This window comes from Haliaeetus leucocephalus, unplaced genomic scaffold, assembly GCF_000737465.1.
Source record: "Haliaeetus leucocephalus isolate CR32 unplaced genomic scaffold, Haliaeetus_leucocephalus-4.0 Scaffold687, whole genome shotgun sequence".
Taxonomy (NCBI): domain Eukaryota; kingdom Metazoa; phylum Chordata; class Aves; order Accipitriformes; family Accipitridae; genus Haliaeetus; species Haliaeetus leucocephalus.
Genome location: NW_010973123.1, coordinates 2,855,208 through 2,878,370, shown reverse-complemented (window position 1 = coordinate 2,878,370; position 23,163 = coordinate 2,855,208). Strand labels below are relative to the sequence as shown.

The following is a 23,163-nucleotide window of genomic DNA, read 5'->3' as shown; positions in this document are numbered from 1 at the left end:
AGTATAGCCAAGCAATTAACTAGTAGAGGTAGTTACTCATAAGTTTTGCAGTTCTTTGCTCTTATGACTAGATGTTCCCGTACGCTTGATGAGAACAATGTTGAGACTGACCACATGTGATTGAAGCTGCGTTAAGCTTCAAGATCAAAGAACAAGGACAAGAATAAAGACTTCAAGGACAGCAGCAAGAACTTCAAATGGGTTGGTAGTCGCAAAAGCAGCCCTTCGACTCAAATGCATCCTTCATTGCGCATGATCGGATGTAGGCAGTACTAAGATAATCAGTTCCAATTATTTCTATGTATATGTATCCTAATCTGATTAATATGCAATTAGTTATTCTATATAACCTGTTAGTGCTAAAGCTGTGGTATGCACGCTAGGTGGAATTATCCCCTGTGCATCCAGCGCTGCAATAAAGAATGCCTGCTTTCTAAAACTCCAAAATGAGTCTTAGAGAGTTTCTTTGACCAGCTTTTCGGTATCAACAGCACCTGCACCTGCATTACCAGTAAAAGCCAGACATCGCGTTCATGATGCTGTACAAAAGGAACAGGAGAGGCGTGCTGGTTGAAAAGGCTGTTGAGTAGGTTCCAGGCTAGCAAGTCCTTAATCAGGTACAGCACTCTGATAATGCTTTTTTAAGCAAAGACTAGTAATTCTGATGTCAGTACCTGAGTTTGCGAGGTTTAAGGCAGCCATCACTCAGAGGATATCACTCTTTTAGTTCGTCTCTCCACAACTACACAGGAGAGGGCTCATACAACAGTATGTTCTCAGCGGTTTGCAGTATCCCAGTAGCTCAGGGCGCTCCTTAGTAGCAGAGGATGACCGCAAGGTCACGCCCAGCCGGGATCTCCTCACAGTGACGCCCACCACCCGTTTTACACTTGCAGAGGTCTCACAGCCCACTCTACCCTCACTGAGGGTCCTGTGCCGGGCGTCAGGCCAGCGACGGGACTCCGCAAGGCCGCCCGCCTCCCTCCCTCTCCGCGGTGCGATTCAGCACGAGCCGTCCCGACCCTCGCCGGCGGCCGCCCCTCCCTGCGAGCCCCCTTTCTCTTCCCCGGGAGGCCTTTAAGAGGCGGGCCGGGCAGCGCCGCCATCTTGTGGGAGGGCGGTCGGTGGCGCATGCGCGGTGAGGCGCGGAGCTGCGCGTGTCCTCTACGGCGTCGGAGCGGGAGCGATGGGGCCGGGGCAGAACTCCGCCGTGCGGGGTAGGGGCTCGACGGAGGCGGGAGGGTGAGGAAGGGCGCGCTGCGGGCAGGAGCGGGGGGCCGCTTGCACCCCCCCATAGTGGCGGGGAGGATGGGAGGGGCGGCGGCGGCGGCAGCGGAGGGGGCGCAGCCCCACCCCGCGCTCCGCGCTCCTCTGGACCCCCGGAGACAAAATGGCGGCGTAGCCGCCCCCTGCGGGGACGCGGGCGCCCCGTTAGATACGGACATAAATAAATTCCTCCTCCGTAGCCTGTTAGGGAGGGCGAGGGTCGGCGGCCCGTCCCGAGGGACGCACCCCACCCCACCTCGGCCCCGTGTGAGCTCCGCGCCGGGCCCTTGGGTGCGTTTCGGCCCTCGGAGCCGGCTCCGGCCACACGCGGGGTTTTATTTGCGGTGGGAGCCGGCCCGTTTCAGGCACCGCTGTTTTGATTGTGCTTTCCCCCCTGGCGCTTCTCTGTCGGGCTTTGCCTTTGTTCCGGCCCCGTATTTTATGCGAAGCCGCCGGGTATAAATTTCATGAAAACGTGTAAATTTCTGGGTTTTTAAACTTGCCCTCAGAGCTCAATACTCTACAATAGAGGTGACAGTGATACTTGTGCTGTGTAATGATTGACCTAAACCATGCCTGAAGTAGCGGTTTTTGTTTTAAATGCTGTTGGGCAACCGGGCAGGAGGAGAGGGAGGACAGAGTGGAAGGCTGAGTTACCTGATTTCCTCTAAAAAATAAGCTTCATCTCCATGGCTGTGGTTTCCAGCTGCAAAGCTGCTCATGGTTTATGCCCTTAAGTCAGGGGACTCTATCCAGATGGATTTTTTTTAAGTACACTGCTGGTACAGAGGATGTTGGCAAAGGCATCACTGTAGTCTAAAATGGGTTATAGTGATGGAAGGCCATGCTTATTAAAATAATCAAACCAAAGCCCTAAGGATGACTTGGTAATAGCTTGCAGCCAGGTTGCATTCCCAACGGCAGCTTACTGTCACTTACAAGCTTGCAAGAATTAGAACAGCTCCTATACACTAGGAACTGAGAAGAAAACTTAGTTTGTGGGGGAAGGAAAATAGCATTATCCTAATCAAACTGAAAATATCCTCTTTATTCCAGGAAAGCAGGGGAACAGCTGATCAGAGCAGTCTGGAGGGTGCTTTGTTTAGGAGGCAGCAGCAGCATATGGTTAATGTGATTTCTGTCAAGATTAAACTCGATCAGCACCTGGCGACTGGCAGGTCACAGCTCTTTCTTCAGCTTGCATGTGTCTCAGGCTGATGAATTTTGGAAGTCATACTAATGCCTGTTTCCCCAGAGAAAACTAGCCACCAGAAACTTCCTGTATTTTTGTGGGATTTAATTCCTGGCAGTAATTGGAGAGTAATTGCTTCTGGCTATATTGGTGTGCATATGTGCTGCAAGGTTACCCTTTGGAAGGCAGTGAATAGCACAGCTAGTGCTTTTTGTTGTAATGTGGTTGTTTTCAGGTGTGAACGACCCCACACTAACCACAGATCTGATCATGGTAACTTGCCTTTTGCTGCTTATTGGCCAGATCCAACAACCTTTCTCCCTCAGATGGCCTCTTTACCTTATGGTTTCAGTTCAATTAAGCCTGTCAGTCATAATCCCATTTCTTGTGGATGCTGTGAAGTGGTAGAAGTGACTTTATCTGCTTGACTGGTGGGCTTTTACTATTAGGCTTTCAGTGCAGTTGGTTATCGTGGATGACTCCTCAGTAAGTGAGTCTCACACATTTCTCCAAGCAGGCCTGCAGAAAGGTGGTGTTTTGTTGTGGACAGTTACACTACTGGACTGTCATAAACAACTCTTGGACAATAGTAGCCTCTTCATTGGCAACAAAGGAGGAGAACAATGCTTGAAAGTTAGAAGGACTTCTGAAAACAAAAATATATGGATTTTGATGTCTGGAGTTCTGTAGCTGACTTTCAAGTAACATGAACATCTTTAAGCAGCAGAGGTAACTTGAAAATTGCCTCTTAGGACTGTCTAGGACTAACTTTGTAGGGGTGCAGCTATCCCCCCTTGTTGTTGCCAGTTCCTAGAAAGTAAATTGATACGTGTCATAACAAGGATTGTGTACTCCTGGTGGAGCCAAGACCATCTCAGTTTCTTCATGTGCTTGTCAGTGCAGATGGTAAATGCATGTTCTTCCTGCAGATAAAATCTGGCTGACCTCTCTGGTAGATCCTAAAAGTACCTCTGTAGCCTAGATGTGGAAACATCCAGAGTAATATTCTAGCTGTTTAGAGAGAGAAGAGAGGAGAAATTTTGTGATCCAAATCTCTTGTTCATTAGGATATGTCCAAAGAATATAGAAGAAAATAAATTCCCACCATTGGCTTGTTGCTGTACTCATCATCTGAGGTTTTTTTTGTTTACTTCTGTGCACTACCTGCTCTCCTGGGATTGCATTCTTTGGACTTCTGTTTTCTTCTTTACATCTCTCTTCCCTTCCCTCCTTTGTGTGTTAGTCTTCTGGAGTTTTAGCCAAACCGTTTCCATTGTTTAGTGCTTACAACATTGAAACAATTTTTCTGCTGGGTTACACAGGCCTGTAGTGTCTCGTCCTGTTGTGTTTTGGTATTATATCAGAATTGGGATTTGTTTAATAATCACTCAAAAGTTGCTTTCAGTGTTGTTATTTTAAAAATAAATTTAAAACCTTGATATTCCACAGTGATGTCACTCTGTTAACAGATGCCTCTTCAAGTAATACATGCATGACCTTAAGAGTTTGGCAGCGAACTGTTGAATTGGCACTGGAGGGCTCTTGAAACAGAGTTGAAAGTATTTAAAAACTTCTGAGAAGTGTTTTCCTTCCAGGTGCAGTTTTAGGTTAACTTAGTTTGGAAGGTGAAATGGGCATTCCAGCTCTTCCATATCTGTTTGTGAAACAAAACAACAGTTGGCAACAACACTTACTGCCTCTGAAACCTGGCAGGATGATCTCATCATGAGAGATGGTCTATTTGTTAAATTCAGATAGCTTTTAAATTTACGTAATGTTTATTAAGGCAATGCTGAAATTTAAAGAATAGACTGCTTTAAATGTTTGGATTTCGTGTATTATCAGTTGATATCATTTTCCGCCCTGATACAGCTCCAGAGAAGTGATTTAAAAAAGCGAATACAGTAAAAAAGACACTATGATCTATTATAAGAAAAAATATATTAGGCTGTTTGTATGTATACAATCTGCCCATGTGTGTAAGAGATGAATCTGGCCCTCAGGAGAAGTGGAGAGTCATTGAAATACTAGATGACAATTACTTTAAACTAATGATCTCTGCTTGTTGAGCTGGATGTGCCATGCATGGTTATGTGGTAGGTGGCCTTAGGGATGGTCAGAGGGATCTGGGTTAGCTGCAGGTGTGCAGAACAGCTCTTTATGAACGTGCTGCAAAGCTACTGAATATTAGTACTGACTTTCCTGCTTGTGCTGTGAGTTGTAGAAGTATTTTTATCATCAGAATCTTTTCCTCTGCTGGTTTGTTAAGCTGACCTGGACTTCTCGATAGGTGCAATAGAAGATCAGCTTCCTTAAGATGCAGCACCTTAAAAGGTGGTTCGGTTATAGGAGTCATCCTTGGTCTTCATTAAAGTCACTCTTTCCCCTTAGTTTTCTTAAGGGAATGGATACAGTCTATCACTGTCCCCTCATCAGTTATTTAAAAATGTTGGTTAAGATTTGATCCATTGGCTAGCAGCTTGGGCAATCCTTGCAACTGCTGCCTTTTCTGAAATCCCCCCAATATAGGCAGTCCCTCAGTTTTGCCTGCCGCTGTTATAGCTGCACTTGACGTTTCATCAGAAATCACTTTAAACTTGTCAGACCCAGCTTGTCCCTGAACTGGCTGGGTGCCTCCTCCCTGCCGCAGCCCTGCTCTGCTTGGGGAAAAGTGCTCAAGGGAGAAGGGAAAAGGGTGCTGCAGACTCTCTGTGGTGGCTTTCCTTGGGAGATCCTGCTGCCTCTGATTTAAGCTGTGGCTGTTCTTTGGATTAGTTTGGGCTGTTTTGCTAAATAAAAGCAGATTTTCATAGAATCCTTTCTTCAATTTCACCTCCTCATTTCTTTATTAAAATTAATGTATTCCTCTGGCTAGTTTGTAATGGGGAGATAAAGAGATGAGAAGTCACTGGATGGATATAAAACACTGAATTCAGAATATGCTTTCTGGGGCTTTTACTGTTTTAAGGAGTTTGGGAGCAGGGAAACATGCCCTAAAGTCTTTGATGTTAAAGATGGTTTTCTCTATCTTAATATCACCCTGTTGTTACAGGGAGGGTTTGTCACTCATTTGCAGGGGAGGTCTCAGTGCATGTTGGTCTCTTCTGCTTCGTTTACTAAGAAAATGAACTCTGAAGGGCTTCTGCATCTTTTGTGCCTTTAGTAAGACTCTAAAGAGTGCCTGCCTTCCCTGATCTTATAGGGCTGCAGACATCGTACAAGTATTTGTCTAATTCCACATATTGCTGCATCCAGACCATTGTGGATCAGCATGGTGCATATGAGCTAACACAGCATTTTAGCTGAGGAAAGGGCTTGGTATGGATTTTATAAAAGGCTGTGGGACAGGGCAGAAAACCTTCTTGATCCTTTTAGAGCAAGCTCACAGTGGCAATACAGCAAGTCAGTTGGCCGTGGAAAGTAGCAAGAACTAACAAAGGCTTTTTGTTTCTTCTTAGCCCTTAATGTAGTAATGTCTTTTGCTCCAAAGATGCTATCTGGCTTGGCATCTTTCAAATCTGATGCAAACATTGAAGGGGAAGATAGAAATTCCCAACTGGAGGCTGTTCTAGTTTTCTTAAGTTGTGTAAATGTGCTAAAACTTAAAATTCCTGTTTGATTTATTTGTCTGTAGAGTCAGCTGAGCTCTGTATGTACATGGTACAAGTACATGTGTGAGTAGAAGTGGTGGATAAAAAGCAAAGAAAGAGCAGCCACTTGCTGCTCTGAGAGAAACGGCCGGGGCTGTTGCTGCAATCAGAAACTTCAGGCCAAAGTCCAGCATATTTTCATAAGGCAGAGAGAAAACAATAGAGCCACAAAAAAATAGGAAAACTCCTTGCAGAAGAGGAATTTATACTAAGCGAGTGAGAGTGCAAAGATTTGAGAGATAACTAGAGGGAGGAAGAGTGACGATGAGAGGTGGTGGAAAGAGAATTTTCTTAATGGAAGTTGTCTTTCAGAGAGTCAGGACCTAAGCCAGCTAAAATAAACTCATGATATTATTCATAAATAAGATCTTTTTGGATCCATGTTCTTTCCTGTACATCTCAGTAGGGATTTAATCTAAGCTGTCTTTTGTTACTTTTCTGAAGTGGTAGTGTATTAAATAATTTCCTCATTGTCAAACACCTGTTAACTTTTTTTTTTTTAGTTACAAGTTGCATTATATTAAAAGCTACTCAGTAGGTATACCTTGGGGGGATCCTGCTTGGGTTGTTGATGCAGAGTGTTCTTCTTTAGTGACTTTCCTGCAACTGAAACAAACAACAGGGGTTTTTTTCTGCTACAGGGTCTACTTATGTCTGTTTTAATGTGCTGAACTTGGAAACGCTATACTACTGATGTTGATATCAGGTTCACAAATAAAAGGTTAAAAAAAAAACCAAAACAAACTCTGCCAGGTTAATCCTCACTCTTGTGTAGGAGGGATTGAGGTGAAGGAGAACTCTGATCAGTAGAAAGCAGTAGCTTAACTGGGTGAGTGCCAAAAGAAAATACTCTTCTAAAGTATTGCATTACCACTACAGAACAAAAAGGTCTCTTGAAAAGTAGAGGTGTTGCCACAAGCATGGTGAAATTTACCACTAGGAGTAGTGTTAATAGAATGTTGTGGTCAAAACCTGACAGTCTCTTTTTTTTCTTTTTTTCCTCTTTTATTCTAGTTGAATGGATCGCTGCAGTCTCCTTAGCTGCTGGAGCAGCTGCTGTTGGGTACCTAGCTTACAAAAAATTTCTCTGTAAAGACAAATGCTGCAAAGCAATGGTGAATCTCCATATCCAGAAGGATAACCCCAAGGTAGTCCATGCATTTGATATGGAAGATCTGGGTGACAAGGCTGTGTACTGTCGTTGTTGGCGATCTAAGAAGGTAAGAATAAATGGTCCAGTTTCATTCATGTGCATGCATCTTTCAATAAAAGCATTTTCAAACTGCTTTATTTAGAGGAAACTAACTTCTTTTCACGTAAACTATTCTGCAGTGAGATGTAGTGGTATTTTAATCCATAAAACTATGTAGATTTATGCTGTTACTAAGAGTAAAGCCTGCAGATCAGTGCTAGTAGTGAGCAAAATATTTCTGTAGCTCTGAAGAAGCTGATCTTTTGAAAGGAGGGCTGCTGTATGGAGCAGTCACAGTCATGAATGATAGGTACCATTTTGTGTGCTGCCCGTGCTAACACTGAGGTTTATCCAAAACTGCTGGCCTGTTGGCAGGTGAAGGATAGCTCAGGTACCACGTCTGAGAGGACCTTAAACACCTTTTACTGGAGGAAGTTGGAAGCTTACTCTGTCAGTCAGAAAGTACCTTTCTACTAGTTCATGGTGTTAATAACACAAATCCATTAAGAAGACTTTTGGTATACCAGAGCTGGTGTCAAATTGCCACTTGCAGTATCTGAGCCCGTCATTAAATCTTGTAGACAGGGTGAGTGCGGAATTGTTTCGGGAAGAGCCTGACTTGCGCAGATAGTGTTAGGGTCCTACTGGTCTTCTATCCTGGATTTATTGTTGTAGTTCTGCTGTGTACTGTAGATAGCTACCTTTTGCCATATGAATGAGTACAGCGGTGAATTGTTTCCAGTGGCGATGGAGGTAATCTAAAAAGAAGCCATTGTAGTTAAAAGCTTTTGAAGAATTTAGACAGGTGAACTTAATGCACTTGTGCCTTAACAACTCAAGATAGTTATATGGGCAATCCTAAAGTAAAGCCGGTGAAATCATGATGGCATACTTTAAGCCTGTATTTTTGAGCAATTAAAAGTCTGGGCTATACACTGGTCCAACTTACTTGCATAATTGGATTGCCTCAATTGCCTAATATTAGTAGTAAGCATGATACCTAGCCTTTCAATAACATTAAGATAAGATCTAAATTTGAGGTAGACATGCATGACATTTGATGTAGCTAAGATCTGTGTAATTCATCTGTAGTGGTAGTTCTGGGATCTGTAATGAGAGAAAGTGGATTGCATGAGTAGTCCGGCGCATTTACCATTGGCATGTGTTTAAAAGCTTTTGTAGAAGTCGGGGTGCTAATGTGTGGAGACTGAAATAACACAAACCTTCAAAGCCAGATAACTGAGGCCAACAGCCTTGAAATCTATCTCTCTCTGCATCAGTGAACTGAATAATAGACTTCTCAAGCCTTAGACACTGGTCTAATCAGGCCACACTCTGCAGTTTTCCAAGTACTGTAACTTTTGGTTCTTCCTGTGGTCAGATCTGACTTCGTTACCTTGTGGGTGAAAATAACTCAGTAAGTTACACATTTGTAGCTGTATTTGGTTTAAGACTAAAACACTACTGAGGATTAAACAGCATCATGACTTGATTCTGAAATAGTCTTGTGGAGATGGGCCTGTCTTCTTTGCTCTGTCTGGAGTCTGAACTGAAAAACAAAATCCGCCATTTGTCCTGTCCCCCCCCGGCTAGAGTGTGCTCCATGGACTAAGTTACATATTGTATGATTATAGAACAGGGAAGTGTGTACATGTACATGCAGTGCTGGTGGCTGTACAGCATGCAGGTATCACACATGTATAGCAGCATTGCTGCTAAATCTTTGTGGTAAGTCTCAACTGACAGCCAGAATCCAGCACTGGAAGTTGCCATGAAGGCTACAGCTTCAGAAAAGAAAAAGGGGGAGGAGAAAGGCTGCTCTAAGTATCTGCGCTTTGTTTTAATATCTGAATTTGGGTTTACCTCAGGTTGAAATAGTGTAGGCACCTCCTTCAGTGCTTCTGCAAAAAAAACCCCAACAACCCAACTTGAGTCTTGGTGTTCGTACTTTCTGCTTCCTACTCTGTTTTCTAAACAGAAATGGAAGATAGTGTCTGGTTTTAGTGATTGCATTGCAGCTCCTGCCAATATTCAAGCTATTGTTTGATAATATTTTTTTGTGTGTGTGAAATAAAAATCTTATGAAGTATGTTTTGGCACATCAACGGTGTGTTGTCAGTTTAGGAACATACTGTCCTACTGAGTTAGGTCTCTGTAATCACACACTGAAAGGAAGTAGATGGGGCTACCATTATAATAAGTCTGTTCTTAGAACTCTGATCTGAAAGGTCTTGTAAAGGCATTAAGGAGGTCAGTGGAAAATTTTGAAGGCATTTGTTTTCTTCTACTGATGCTTAATACTGAGTATTTTAATCAGCATGTTCTGCTTCAAAGACTGCAGTTTCCAATTTTGCTGCCTTCCTCTTGCCCTGATCGGTTGACCTTGTATGGTGGGTAGCATGATCTTTAAGATGGTGTGCGTGCTTCTTCTCATGTTCAGTTATTGCCAAGCAGTAATAAAATAGAGACATTCTTTATCATTGTCATGTGCTTGTCATCTTTGGAAGTAGTTAAATAGCATTATCTGTTTCTTACAGTTCTCAGACTTAAGATCCTGTTAAAATTTGTGAGATAATGTTTATATGATGTCAAAATGGTAGAATGTGTGTGCTTCCATTGCAGGGGATTACAGAAAATAAGCAATAAGTACCTGCTGTGTTTTTGTTAAGTGGCATATGGGGATCTCTATTCCATATACAGGTTAGAAGAAATGTCCTCTTGTATGACTGCGTGAGCACTTCTCATCAGGTTTAGCCTCATCTGAGGCACGAGGCTGTTAATAGAACCAGTAGCGTTATGAACTATAGGATACTTCTGTGTGCACTGACGGTGTGCATGCACTACAGCTGGCTTCACATGGTATTCCTCCTGTATGGGGAATAACAAAACAGTTGGACTATACCAGGGTGTTTTGGAGTAACTTAAAAAATGAGCAGGATTATTTTCAGTTGGGTGTTTTTTTTCTGAACTACTATACTTCAGAAGTGTTTTTTTTATTTGTGCTGGCCAAAGTCTTCGTGGAGTGCATGTGTTTAAAAAAAACCAAACGTGGTATCTTCGAGTAATTCTGTCTTGGGTTGTAATTATCTGTTAAAGTAGGTGGTAGGTCTTTAAATGGCCCTTTTCTATTCCATGTTCTGCTCTGCAGGCACTTCATTAGCACTGCTTGTCAAGTTTTGTGGAAAAACATAGTATTCAAACCCAGCGTTTCAAATTTACCAGTGTAGAGGCAAAAAATTTGTCTTAAAACCAAACTGTAATTAGTCTAAAGTTAGAACGTTTGTTTTTACTCTTCTGCATTTTTAAGTGTGTAAGCTGAGGGGGGATAAAATAATTTGCTTTCTTTTGCAATGACCTGCAACCTCTGTGTCTTCCAGAGAAGTATTAGTCCCCAGGCTGCAGGTCAAGGAATACTGCTGCAGAACATCAGAAGAAATAGCAGTAGTGAATCTAAACCTCTTCAGTGTCCAGGGAAATAAGCTGAGCTTACTGCACAATTCCCTCGGGGACTGAGCTTTGGCTGCTATTGCTAGCCTGCTTTATCTTAATCAAGGATGAACATGTTGTGTCAGGCCCAGGATCCATCTATTCAGTATCTGGTCTTCAAGGTGACCAAGTGGGTGCTCTGGAACAGTGTTGGGTTTTTTTCTGAGAAGCTCAAGTCTAGTGTCCCAGCCTCTGGGAGCTGGTGCTTCTGAGACCAGCTGACACAGAGGATGAATTCAGAGCAGTCAGGGTTGGTAGCTGTAAAAGATCTCTCAATTCTATCTGAAGCCTATGAATCCCACCTTTTTTGTCACTTGCAAACTTGCAGTGATGGTGTTCCTGTAGCTGGACCTTGGGCTTGCCTTCTTGGGGCATGTGAGATGTTAATGTCTGATGGAAGCTGGGTCAGTGCTTCTGTGAAGACCAGTGGGCTGTGATGTCGTGTGGAAAAACAGCTGGCCCAGGAACATCTGGGTTGGAAGCTGGTCAGTGTCCCATGAACATACGTTCTTGTTAGCTCAGATTTTTTCCAAGTATCTGTCAGTACCTACTCATTGAGTCACAAATGACTGATGTGATGATAAAGTTCCTGCATGAATCAGCTTGCATGAGTATTCTCTGAATTCAGGGTTTCTTTATTAGAAACGTCACCTGCCATTTATAGCGTGGGTTTTGACATTTTGTAACTGTGAAAAACAAAAAAAACCCCTCACCTCACCTCTCTTCCTGCCCCCCCCTCCCCCCCCCGCCCCGGGCATGTGGCTTTATTTTTAGAGCTCTGGGAAATATTTTTGCAAGTATATTGTCTTCATTATATTGTTTTCATGCAGTACTTTGAAATCTTCTATTCTAACTAAGCATGGGTGATAGGGTGTTAATTTTTTTCAGGGGCTCTGATTGAGGCATGATCGGTGGAGTGTCAAAGACTGACTGATTGTGACTGTACTGCGAGGGAATATTGCTGTTGCAAAGGCAAAAGCTGAGTGATGCCCAACTTTGATTCCCATTACTTCTAAGCAAACAAAATAGTAACTGAAGGCAAAATACTGGTGTGTGATTTCTGTGATCATCTCCAGGGTCTCCTCTGTAGAGGAGGCATAGCCCTGGAAAACACATCCTTGAGAAGTGATGGCATCTAACCTCACTCTTGTTGCTTCCCAGGATGTCCTTTGGCTCTTGTATGTGAAAAGAGCTGCCCAGGAGCAGAGTGGCTGTCACTGGTCTGGGACCTGGGCACTTAGAGCTGGCTAAAGAAGTCCCTGTGGGTCTTGCTCTGAGCAGGCTTTTCTAGAGGGTTTTTTATGGAACAAACATTTCTTCAAATTACTTCCTCAGTGCTGCCCTTAAGAGCCTTTGATGAATAGCCATGTCAGTTGGAAATGGAGTTTATTTCCATTAGCAGGTCAAAATCCTAATGTGGAAGCCAGATTGTGCAAAGGGACCTTTGTGTCGATGAGATAAGATAGATGTGTCAGGACGAAGCAAAGGCAGCTTGCCACTCTAGCTGTCTGGAGGCAGGACTAATACGTAGGTGTGTCTCTTAAATAAGAGATGAGCTAGGGAAACTGTCCCTTTTCTCATCACATGCTATGGAAAACCAGGAAGAAAACTCAGCTAAGGATCTCCTGTTTCTCTTCCTAACCCCACTTACCTTATGTAACTGCACTCAACTCTGGCTGTTGCCTGGGAAAACAGAGTGTGGGGCAAGGTTGAGAGCAAGGTACTCCAGGTAGGTTACAATTGAAGGTCAGCTCAGGCTGCATTTTCCTCATGCTGCCCTGAGGCAGGAACACCAAATACAGTGGAGTCGAGTTGCTGCTTTTTGATCACAAACCTCTCATCCACTCTGCACTCACATGGACAAAACTAGTGTTCAGCCCAAACTCAGGGAGACCTGAGATGCAAGCACAAAAGCTGTCATCTGTGGTTATGGTGGATTTAGTGAGAAGGCATTGTAATGAACTTTCAACCTAGGTTCTTAATTCTGACTCTGAATGTACTTTAGCTGTGTTTATTCTTTCTTTTTTCAGTTCCCGCTGTGTGATGGCTCTCACACAAAGCACAACGAGGAAACTGGCGACAACGTTGGGCCTCTGATCATCAAGAGGAAGGAGGCGTAGAGGGGACAGTAGAAGCTACAAAATGAATGTCTGACAAATCCTCTGCTCACTTGTAATTGGGGGAAAAACCACAAATTCTTTGTCATGTCACTGAAGACTTTCCAGTGTAGTATGGCTTCAGCATGTGTACTTTCTCTGGTGCTTGTCTTGTTTTAATCACTACAATACATAATTTACTAAATAGTCATGGTTTAAATTTTTTGTCCTGTAAAGTGGTGTGTGTCCTCTCATTGAGTATGAAACTAAAATGACGCACAGAATGTACTTCATCAGAAAATAGGTATTAAATTATTTTCAAATACATGTGTACTACTCTGAGGCCATGCAGTAGAACGTGTGTTCAAAAGGTAGATCCTGAAATCCTGGAGAGGTTCTAAAGTCACAGGTCTGGATAGTTTTCTATGTAAAAGGCAGCGGCAGGAAAGAAATCATGGTGTGAAAATGCAGCTTAACCTCTGATTATGCTGCATTTTCTGCAGGTGACACATTTGGCCTATTATACTACTGTTCTGTGTGGCTTCTGTAAAAAAAATGAATTCAAAATTGCTAACTATGAACAGACAACATGAAAAGGCATATAGCAAGATGGGGCTAAAGGCCACCTTTACCTTTGATTTTACAGCAGTGTTGAAACTTGACCCTACTACTATATGTTATCAAGAATATACTACTGGAACCGCAGACCTGTATTTAGAGTGGGATTAGGAAGATGGTCTCTGGGAGAGCTTTCTTAATAGACAAGTGGAATGATATGAAGTGCTCAAAGAGTGATGGGCAGGGGGTGGCAGTGTTGTCTTTGCTGCTAGAAAGCCTTAGTTTCACTTGCAGTCTCTAGCAGTGAAGCTTAGTTCCCCAGACCATAGGACACTTCTGTGGGGGAGGCTATGTCAATTTATTCCAGAAGCTAAAATAAAAACTAAAACCCCACCCATCATTACTGTCTGCTTCATCATTGCTCTGGCTGGTTCCGGAGGCCTCTTCCCACTGTGGAGGGACGAGGCACACCTTTCTTACTAAGTGGCCTTAGGCTCTATGTGTCTTAAATAACTCCTGCCTCCCTGAGCTAACTGTTAATGTGGTTCAGCTAATTTTACCAAAAGAACTGACATGGACAAGGAAAGGCTTTGGCGACAGCTAGAAACAAGGGGGAAAGGAAGGATGAGACAAGGAGAGCTCTTACCCTCCTTTTGTATGGCACTTGTCTGCCTCATCTGACGCAGTTGCATTAATGATTATCATGTTGGTTTCCTTAAATTAAATAGCTTTGATTTATTAACATGCAAATGACTACAAAGCAAAACCCAAAGAGTGAGGTGGCAGAGGTTGGTTTTGTATTAAATCCAGTCCATTAGCATAATTGCAGCCTGTGTAGGATTGAGCTCTCATGTCCTGGGACAGAGAGACTACCTCAGAGCTAGAAGAAAGGCCTTTTCAAGAAGCTGACATTTTAACCTGGACCCTTAAGGATTCTTCCAGATGATTGGGGCAGTAGAGGTTTTATTTAATTTTTTTTTTAAGGTTGTGGTTGGTACGACAGGTTAAGATTGAAGAAAATGTTTTGCATATTCTCAATGTGAGACTTTCAGAACTTGAGGTCTTAGCTGAGTGGTCTGAACTTTGGCAGAAGGCACAAAAAGTAGAGAAGGTGGCACAGAGGCAGAGAATGAGGGTTTGCAGGTGGAGTGCTATAGTAGGGGCAACTACTGTCTGTGAGAGACCTCTGCTTGTAAGAAGTTGCAGTCAAATACGTTTAGTTTCTATCTTCCTGTCTTGACTGTAAAGGTACTTGATATTTTTTACTTGGCCAAGTACTGATGCATATGGAAGGTTGTTTTAACCTTGAATTATCAAATACATTGCTTTTATCCAAAACAAAGTTATTTGTGTTATTAGAATATGACACTGGATATTTCTGTATTTTTGTCAAATACACATTTGAGCTCATCTTAATCTTGAGGTTTTAATGTCTGTGTTACTCACGAGTGTGCTGTTTCTTTCAAGGGAGAGTTACAGTGTGAGTTGTGCTGTACGCCAATGCTGCTGTAATCATAACCCTGTTTCTGGGTTGGGGTTTCCTTCCGGGATTTCTTTTCCTGTTAGCAGCAAAGCCTGGCTGCTCTTGAAGGAATAAAAGTTCACTGAAAACTGCATTAATGTTCTGAGAGATGAAGTCCTGAAGTTTCGGATGAGTCTCCTGAGTCATAAAACTATTTCCTGGAGTTTGCCAATAAAACATTTCTTGGAGTTTGCGTGTCAGGGACGTGGCTCCATGAGAAGTTTTTGTTTCTGGGAAGCAAAGATGCAGAAGCAGAGTCTTTGTCGATTTACATCCTGGTGAGTTTGTTTTGGAGAATTGTCACATTCAAAAGAATGTTGACACAAAGTGGTTAAATCTTACTTTGATGTACGTACAATTTTCTGTGCTGTACCTGAAAGTTCCTGTTACTCATGTTTGTGAGCTGTTTGAACATGACAATGAAGAGATACTTGAATGTGAGTCAACAAATTTGCCAGCAGTTTTGATGAGCATCACAGAGAACCCTTCCTTTTTTTTTTTTTCCTTAGTACCATAATAGGTTATCATGTTCTGATGGTCTGAGTGCTTGCCTGCTCCAGTGTTTTCTGATCTCTGTTCTTCAGTGCTTTCCTCAAATAATCTCTAGAATATGAAGTGGATTGGTTAGATGTTTACGAAGTTTTAACCATAAAGAAATTCTTCTGCAGATGTGCTATTTTCACCTCACTTTGAAACTCGTACGTGAAAATGTGGTACAAATCCTTCATACTAAAGCAGTGAAGGATTCCTGTCCCAGAGTAAAACTGGATTTCTGTTCTACATTGTTATTTTTCAACATATAACTGCTCATCAAGAATGTGAACAAAGTACTGATTCTGCAGTAATCGAGTGTGACTTATCAAAATAGTCTGAATGTCAAATATTCAGGTGCTTCTAGGGTCAGCATTCTTGAAGAGGAGATGGCTCTAAGTTACAGGTATTTTCTGGATGTTTAATTCAAGCACCGTTAATCTCATGGATAATTTCAAATGGTTGAGGCCAGCATTGCAATAACACACTGGTCCACTAGGGGGAAACAAATGCTGTGCAATTGATGCTCCTTGACGTGGGCAATACTGTTTTGAAGGGGTTTTTTATGCATGCATGTATTTATGGGTTGGGTTGGGGGTTTTTTTCAGCAGCATTGCTTTCTGTCTGAGCCCAGGCATCTAGAAGTGCTGCATAATGGTGTTTGGGACTAAACAGCTTTTCATGCATGGAGGCTCGTGTACTTTGAATCTAGCAGTTGTATCACCAGTTCCCTGACAGCCAGCTGCAGAGCTGACCGCAGGCCCTACTAAAATTTTCACCATATTGTTGCAGTTTGGACCTTGTTCTGGTGCTATTGGGGTCTGTAAAATTTTTTTTGCACAGTCACATAGCAGTTGGACTGGGATTTTCTTTTCAGTGTAATACAGCTAGATAAAGATATGGAAACGTGACTCACTGCTGTATCACAGTCGCTCATTCCAATAACGGAAGAACATTTTATAATAGCAGGAAGGATAGGAACGTAGGCGTGAAACTAAACATTGGTGTTGCAAAGAGACCTTCTTGTCAGCTGGCTTCTCTTTAGCCATCCTGAACATGGACGTCTCTTACTAAATTTGGCTTTTGTTTCAATTCCTGAAGCTTCAAGGCTAACAAAACCCACCCAGTGCCCTGGCTGGATTAGGCAGAAGAGCACATCTCCCCATAGTGCAGGGGCAGAGAGGGGATGCCCTGACCCAGCTGTCAGCAGGCTGAGTTAATCAGTGCTCAGCATCTCTATTTCAGCCTGGTCAGAACATTTCACGTGGACCTGCTGAGAAGACCAAATGCCTTTTCCATTGTCACTGGTACACATTAAGCCTAACAGTGTCAGATACCTGTTTCCCCAGTTGCTTTCTGCACCCAGGCTTGTTCTGCCCTGGGTTTCCTGCATTGATGAGTGACTCCTGTGCGCTGGCAGCAGAATCATCATTTTCCTAGAGCCATCATTAATTTAGGATGGGTACCAGGGGCTGCTGGTGGAAGCTTTCTGCTGCTTCTTTTCTACTGTAGCAGTGTTGTAGCTGTGCTGCCTGCGGAGCATGGTGTGTTTCTTGGGCAGGATGATTTCCAGGCTGGCTAATGCAGAGAGGAGCTGAATAAAAACTAAATAACATAAAAATAAATGAATGTGTGGAGAGAAACAAGAAAGGGAAAAAGAAGAAAAAAAGTGGCAGATGGGAGGAGAGCATAAGCTAGAAGAGAAGATTTAACACCATGTGACATTGCTAGGTGGTAGCAAAAAGGGATAAATCAAATTACAGAAAATGATGTGTTGCGTTTCTTTATACCTCTTCATAGAGCGAAACATAAGATGTACAAAGTGGCTGTTCATTAGCTTCTGGGACTAAGCGGTTCTATTAGCCAAAAACTTACTCCTTAGAGCTGAAAGGGTTATGTGCCTTGAGCAGACATCTGTTACTGTGGTTTTAAGTCCTGAACTGTTTGTGAAATCCTGCAGTACTGGACAGAAAGCAACATACGCTCATGCCGTGGGCCCCTGTTAGCAGTCTGATGTTCCTCCACGCCCACCTTTGTAAAGTGTTTAATTAGATGTGCAATTATAATAAATACAAGGAGTATTTACCCGTATGCTCCCTGAAGTCAGTAAAATCACAGTGGGTTTACGTGACTGTAGCAAAGCAGAGTTCAGTCCACCTTTCTCATGTGCAGTTTGGACTGGTAAGAAAGGATTTATCAGGGTTCTCAAGCAACTTCAGTTTTCTTCCATGCATAGAAGTTGCATACATCTCACATAAACACAGAGAGATCATTTCTCTTGTTATTTTTTTCCTAGCCGAAGACTGAACCATCTCTCCTCTCTGATTTGACATTGCGCTGCCCTTAATCTGCTCTGCTCTGCATCCTTTTTGTCATGCAGACTGCAGTTTTCTTTTGGCTTTTTTGAATGCATGGCACATTTATACAAAAAAAGTGCCTTCTGCTGTCCAAGAGAAGCCTGTGCAGAAAAGAAGAGTGCCTAAGTGTGCCAGAAATTATAGCTTTAATGTGTGAAGCATTCAAAATTCAGCACACTGCAAGGATCTTCTCAGTAGCTGGAATGTTTGTGCCGTTCAGTCCAGTCAGCTGGCAACAGAAACACAGCAAAATGAATGATAAGGTCATTGACTGCGTAACTTTTCTCAAATACTTTTCTGCAGCTGGCAAATATAACCATACATGGATAAGACATGGTGAAGACGCACTGTCTGTTCACCGCCAGGACTCTTGCTCAAGACTCGGGTACCAAAACAACGGCCAGAACAGACTTTCACTTCAGTAATTATTAAGTTTGTTACACTTTTCAAACAGTATGATCTTTCTCTTTCAATCTCTTTGCTTCCGACATCCTAAATTAATTTTTAAGGGTTGAAATTCTGTTGCTTTGCAGGCAAAGTCTGGGAGCAGAATACTGTTTAATAGAAGAGACTTTCCTTAATGCCAATTGGCAGTGGGTTTAGTCAATAGATAGGTGTTTGATTCTACTGCAGGTGGAGGCAATCTAAGTAGGCTCTAGGGAAAGACAAAGAGGTATTTTAAATAAACCTCTTGGCTTGTTAATCATCTTAAATCAAGTACTGGGGTTATCCTAAAGCATTAGGATGTGACTGGTAAAATGCCATTGTGCATTTGTACACCCTGAGCAACCCGTTGCTAGAGATACAAAGCCATACTTGGAAAATCTTTGTTTAGAAAGACAAAGGGAGTAATCTTCAGCTACCTGTGAGCCACAAGAACAGGAGATGGTCCTAAAGACTTTGCTCTAATGCTTCTGTTCCAGAAAGCAGCACAACTTCTTGCGCAAAGATGTCAAAGCATACACGTCTCTGCTGTTTTCTAGGGCTGGAGGCAGCTAAAACATGTTCCACCAATTTAGACTCTCCACAAATCATGGTTTAATTCTATCTTCTGCACCAGTTAATTAATGGTATGTTCCTATTCTCCATGAGAGACCAGGCGTGGAAGCCGGACTCAATACGTGGCACGCTTGCAGCTACACATAGCAGCAAAATGACGCCTTTTGTCTTTCTCTCAACGTTCTTCCTGATGTTGCCCAACATTTTGTTGGCTTTTTTTGGCTGCTGACGTACACCAGGCTGATGATCTCAGACAACTGTCAACAGTGCCTTCAGGATCTCTTTCCTGGGCTGTGACAGCCAGTTCCAGGATCAGCATCAAAGAGCTTTGGTTTGGATTATTTTCCTCTACACGCATTACCCTACGTTTATCCACACTGAAGCTCCTATGCCAACATTGTGCCTTTTGTTCAGTTTTGTGAGATCCTGCAGGACTTCCTTGCCATCGGCATGGCATTTGACTGCCCTAAGGAGGTCAGGAGCATCCACAGTCCTGGAGACTTTGTGCACATTTCCTTCTGCAGGTTGTGAATGATGTTGAATAAAAACAGTCTCTGCAAACACCCACTGCTGCCTCCTCTCCACCATGAAAGCCCTTCATTTGCTTCTCACCCCTTCACCTCCTCTCAGTCCAAAAATGAACCTTTCCTCCATATTCTGTAATGAGTTTCTTTAATGATCACCAACAAAAAAATAAAATCCAAGGACTCTGAGGAAGAAAGGCACTATTGAAATGAGCTTCTCACCTTTACAGTCCTCATAGCTTTTTAACAAAAAACAGACCTCCCAAAATTTAGAGCTATGGTTCTATTTGTAGAAAAGGTGATCCAGAAAATATATGACTGCCATGAATTAACCTCAGAGTAATTTTCGAAATGTACCATATTATCTCCAGAGAGTGTAGGTTGGCTTTCGACACTGTCCCTTTGTTTTCATCCTGGAAAACCCCAGATGTACCTGGTTGCCAGGGATGAGAGTAGTGTCAAAGAGTTTGCATCAGTCAGAGCCAAGTGAAATATTAATCATTGTGGGACCTGATGCCTAAGTGACAAGGCAGTAGCTAGGAAAGAAAGCAGGATAGCACCGTTGAGTTTTACAGCTACAACAGACAAGGCTAGTTTAGATTTTCCTGTACTTAACAAGAACAAAAAAGACAGCACAGAACTTCTGTGAATTTAACGAAGGATTAAAAGCCCTGAGCTATTTTAAGAGGGCACGATACAGCAACCCTTCTGCTGTGAAACGGCGAGAAAAAAAGAACTCCAACATGGCTACAACTTCCACACTGCTGTGACAATGTCTGCAGTACACAGAATGAGCAGGACAGGCCCTCCTGCCCACAGAAGCACCGCTGCAGATGCTCTCACCCGTCCAGCAAATTACTGGTTTCACCAATTGATGTTTCTTACCAGGACCACATGTACAGTCCAGGTCAGCTCTGTTGCAATCTGTTTGGCCGGCAGAAGCTATGCAAGCACGGCCGCCTGCTGTAGGAAGTGGCTCTGTGGGCAGCAGGATCGACATCTCTCGCACAGACCTCGCGCTGAAAACACGGCTCTGGCGGAGGAGCGGTGTTTTTGGCGAGATGGGGAAGAAGTGGCTGTGAACCATGTGAAGGGACAGTGAAAAATCCACCAGTGCTTGTTGTCAGCATACCTCTAGAATACAGTATTTCAGCCAAGACACAGCCCCACTCATCTGTTTACCTAATGTCCCCCCTGCACTTCCACTAAAGTATGAGCTTATTTCCTGTACTAAACTACCACGCGTCTTGCGGTTATTATCTAGCTGTTGTATTTAAAAAAGGACTTTATTTCAGCAGAAAGTGACTCCTTTGTAACCCTTGCTCAGTTCGGGGCAGCTTTGCAATCTGCCGGTGAGACATCCTCTTGCAGCGCAAAGCAGTCTGTGCAAAATAAATGCGTGGGTAGTATTTTCAAGGCATTGTTAGTCTTCACTTTTTCATCAGACCAAGTGAGGTAAGATTCATTTCCAGCAAAAGAGAGAAAGAGTAATCCAGAATTAAGCATAATTTTGCCAAATGCATTTTGTTGGGGGGGGGGGAGGGGATATTCCCAACCACTTGCCCCTTCTTTAGGAGCTGCGTGCAGCCTCTTTCACTTTCTCTTCAAGTGCAATTGTACAGCCTGGAGACAAGAACTTTCCTTGGAAATCTTGCTGGTAGGTTCAGCTTCCAGTCCAAACTCTTACACTATCACACTCTGTGGAGAAATTAATTATTTGTCATTTCTGGTATTCTCTTGGTTTCGCTTGTTTTATTTTAGAAGAAGTTCCCAGATAAGATTAGTGAACTCCATGTGCTGAAGTGTGAGGGTGGAATGAGTGAGCGGAGGATAGAATCTCACGTCACTTGATTTCTATATGCATAAATCCGACTAAAGCAAGTATCAGGGAAAAGGAAATAGTGTTTACTTATTCCAATTACTCATGCTTTTGTGTTTCTTTTAATCCCACCCAGGCCTGCTTCTGTTAGCTTTAAGGATATCTAGAAGCTATTTGTTCAGTACTAGGTGCTTGAATAGTCTTTAAATTCCAATTTTTTGCCTTTTAATTCCATTCTTTTTTCCATTAAGATTTTGAGTTCTGGTAGATCACAGTGTTAAATGGGCGCTCATGCAAGTCTGAAATGCCATGTATGTTCTTCTCTCTGTGTTCAGACCCAGACCAGCTGAAGTGTCTTGCATCTCCACAGGGGGAAATATCTTTCTGCAAGGCTCAGGTTGGCATCCGAACCTTGCAGCAGCTGCTGCTGCTGAGACCGGGAGCCTCCTCTCTGCCAGACACGTACCACTTCTGCTTTTTTTTCACTGTACTCCTCGGTATTTTTTTTTTTTGTGCAAGTGTTGACCAATCTGTGGTATTTCTCTCCTGCGTCAGCACCCCCCTGGGAAAACACAGCATTGGGGAACCGAAGATAGGAGCCTATGCTTGCAACCATCTGACTCCTAATCTTTAGGGCTGGACAGTAACGACTGATGAGAAAGGAATATTTGGGAGGGAGAAACAAAACTTAGTTCTGACCAGGCTTGTTACTTCAGAAAGGATCTTGCTGAGTTGTTACCACTGTCTTCCCCATCTTGCCCAATTAAGAGAGTGAAACAAATTGTTCTATGAACAATGAAGTAATGAAACTCAGTTTTGATAGATTTATATGCTGTGCTCCTTCCTCTCACTCTTCAATACTCTCATTTTCCCTGTGACCTTCCTGTTCCTTTGACACTTTAATTTGCCCAGTAAATCCCTGCAATTGCCATCCAGTTCTCCCAACCACCTGCCACGACTCCCAGCTATGGGATGGGGAAGAGGCGACAAGGAATAGCCGAGCTCACCACATAGTCGTTCCTCTGATGTCAGCACTGATTCCTGATATACATCAGCCCATTTTTATAAAACCTGGGGGAATGCCATCTATCTACTAAAATTCATTTTCCTATCTCCAGCCTTGTTTTCCCATTCCTGCATCCTACTGATGCTAAACAGGACTTGATACTAGCGGATACCGTGGCAAAAGCGCAGATCTAATATTCACCGAGTTCAGCTAATTTTATAAAGGAAAGAAACAGTGAGAAGGCAGTAATCACAGGCTGACAAATAGAGCTGATACATGCCCTAGCGAAAAGCAATGTTAATAAAGCCTCCCAGACAGGTGGCAGCGGGCTTTGTGGTCCTGCGTGTGAATGCAGGGCTTGTGCATACCTTTCTCTACCCATGGGGAGTTAAAATTCAGATCAGAGATTAATCCCTTACCCAGTTTTGGTCCGGCGTCAGGCTTAGGTGTGTGCCCACCTCAAATGCAAGGCCAGCACCTACGTAGCTCGGTAAGGCTCTGTTTTAGACTGCTGTCAAGGTCCTTACCCCCTTTAAAGGTCTGATACTATTTACACGCTTCGGTTTGCTCTCGCTTCTAGCCCCTCTGATCTACCGGAGAGAAAATAAACAAACCTCGGGATGACGGTGAATTGATAACAACACTGAAGCGGGTTTGAGGCGTTGCTTCTGGTTACCGAGAACCAGCGGAGGGGGAACGGCCTCTGCCCGCCAACCCACGGCCCTCGCCGCGCTCGGCGGCACGCTCTCCCGGCAGAGCCGAGGGAGCGAACGCCCGGCCTGGGGTCTGGCGGCGGGTCGGGGCGGCGCGGGGATGCCCACGGAAGGGTGGGTGTCACCGGCCCACTCCGCGGGTCGACGCCCGCTTTCGCGTCCGCTCGGCGGCTGCGCTAGGCCCTGCTGCCTCCGCAGGCGGCCGCTGAACCCGGGCGCTGCCCGCCCGGGCCCCACCGAGGCGCCGGGGCC

At 43.6% G+C, this 23,163-nt stretch overlaps 1 protein-coding gene across 1 annotated transcript; it reads left to right on the top strand.

Moving 5' to 3' along the window:
- Positions 1–1,151: 1,151 nt before the first annotated feature.
- Positions 1,152–13,082, top strand: CISD1 (CDGSH iron sulfur domain 1). The gene is made up of 3 exons (XM_010579894.1): positions 1,152–1,217; positions 7,123–7,328; positions 12,817–13,082. Exons 1-3 carry the CDS (start codon positions 1,187–1,189, stop codon positions 12,904–12,906), a joined length of 327 nt encoding a protein of 108 aa, XP_010578196.1. The 5' UTR covers positions 1,152–1,186; the 3' UTR covers positions 12,907–13,082.
- Positions 13,083–23,163: the final 10,081 nt, after the last annotated feature.

Coding starts and splice junctions, on each gene's coding strand:
- CISD1 (XM_010579894.1), top strand. CDS start 1,187: ATGGGGCCGGGGCAGAACTCCGCCGTGCGGG. Junction 1,218..7,122: donor GCAGAACTCCGCCGTGCGGG/GTAGGGGCTCGA, acceptor CTTTTATTCTAG/TTGAATGGATCGCTGCAGTC. Junction 7,329..12,816: donor GTTGTTGGCGATCTAAGAAG/GTAAGAATAAAT, acceptor TTCTTTTTTCAG/TTCCCGCTGTGTGATGGCTC.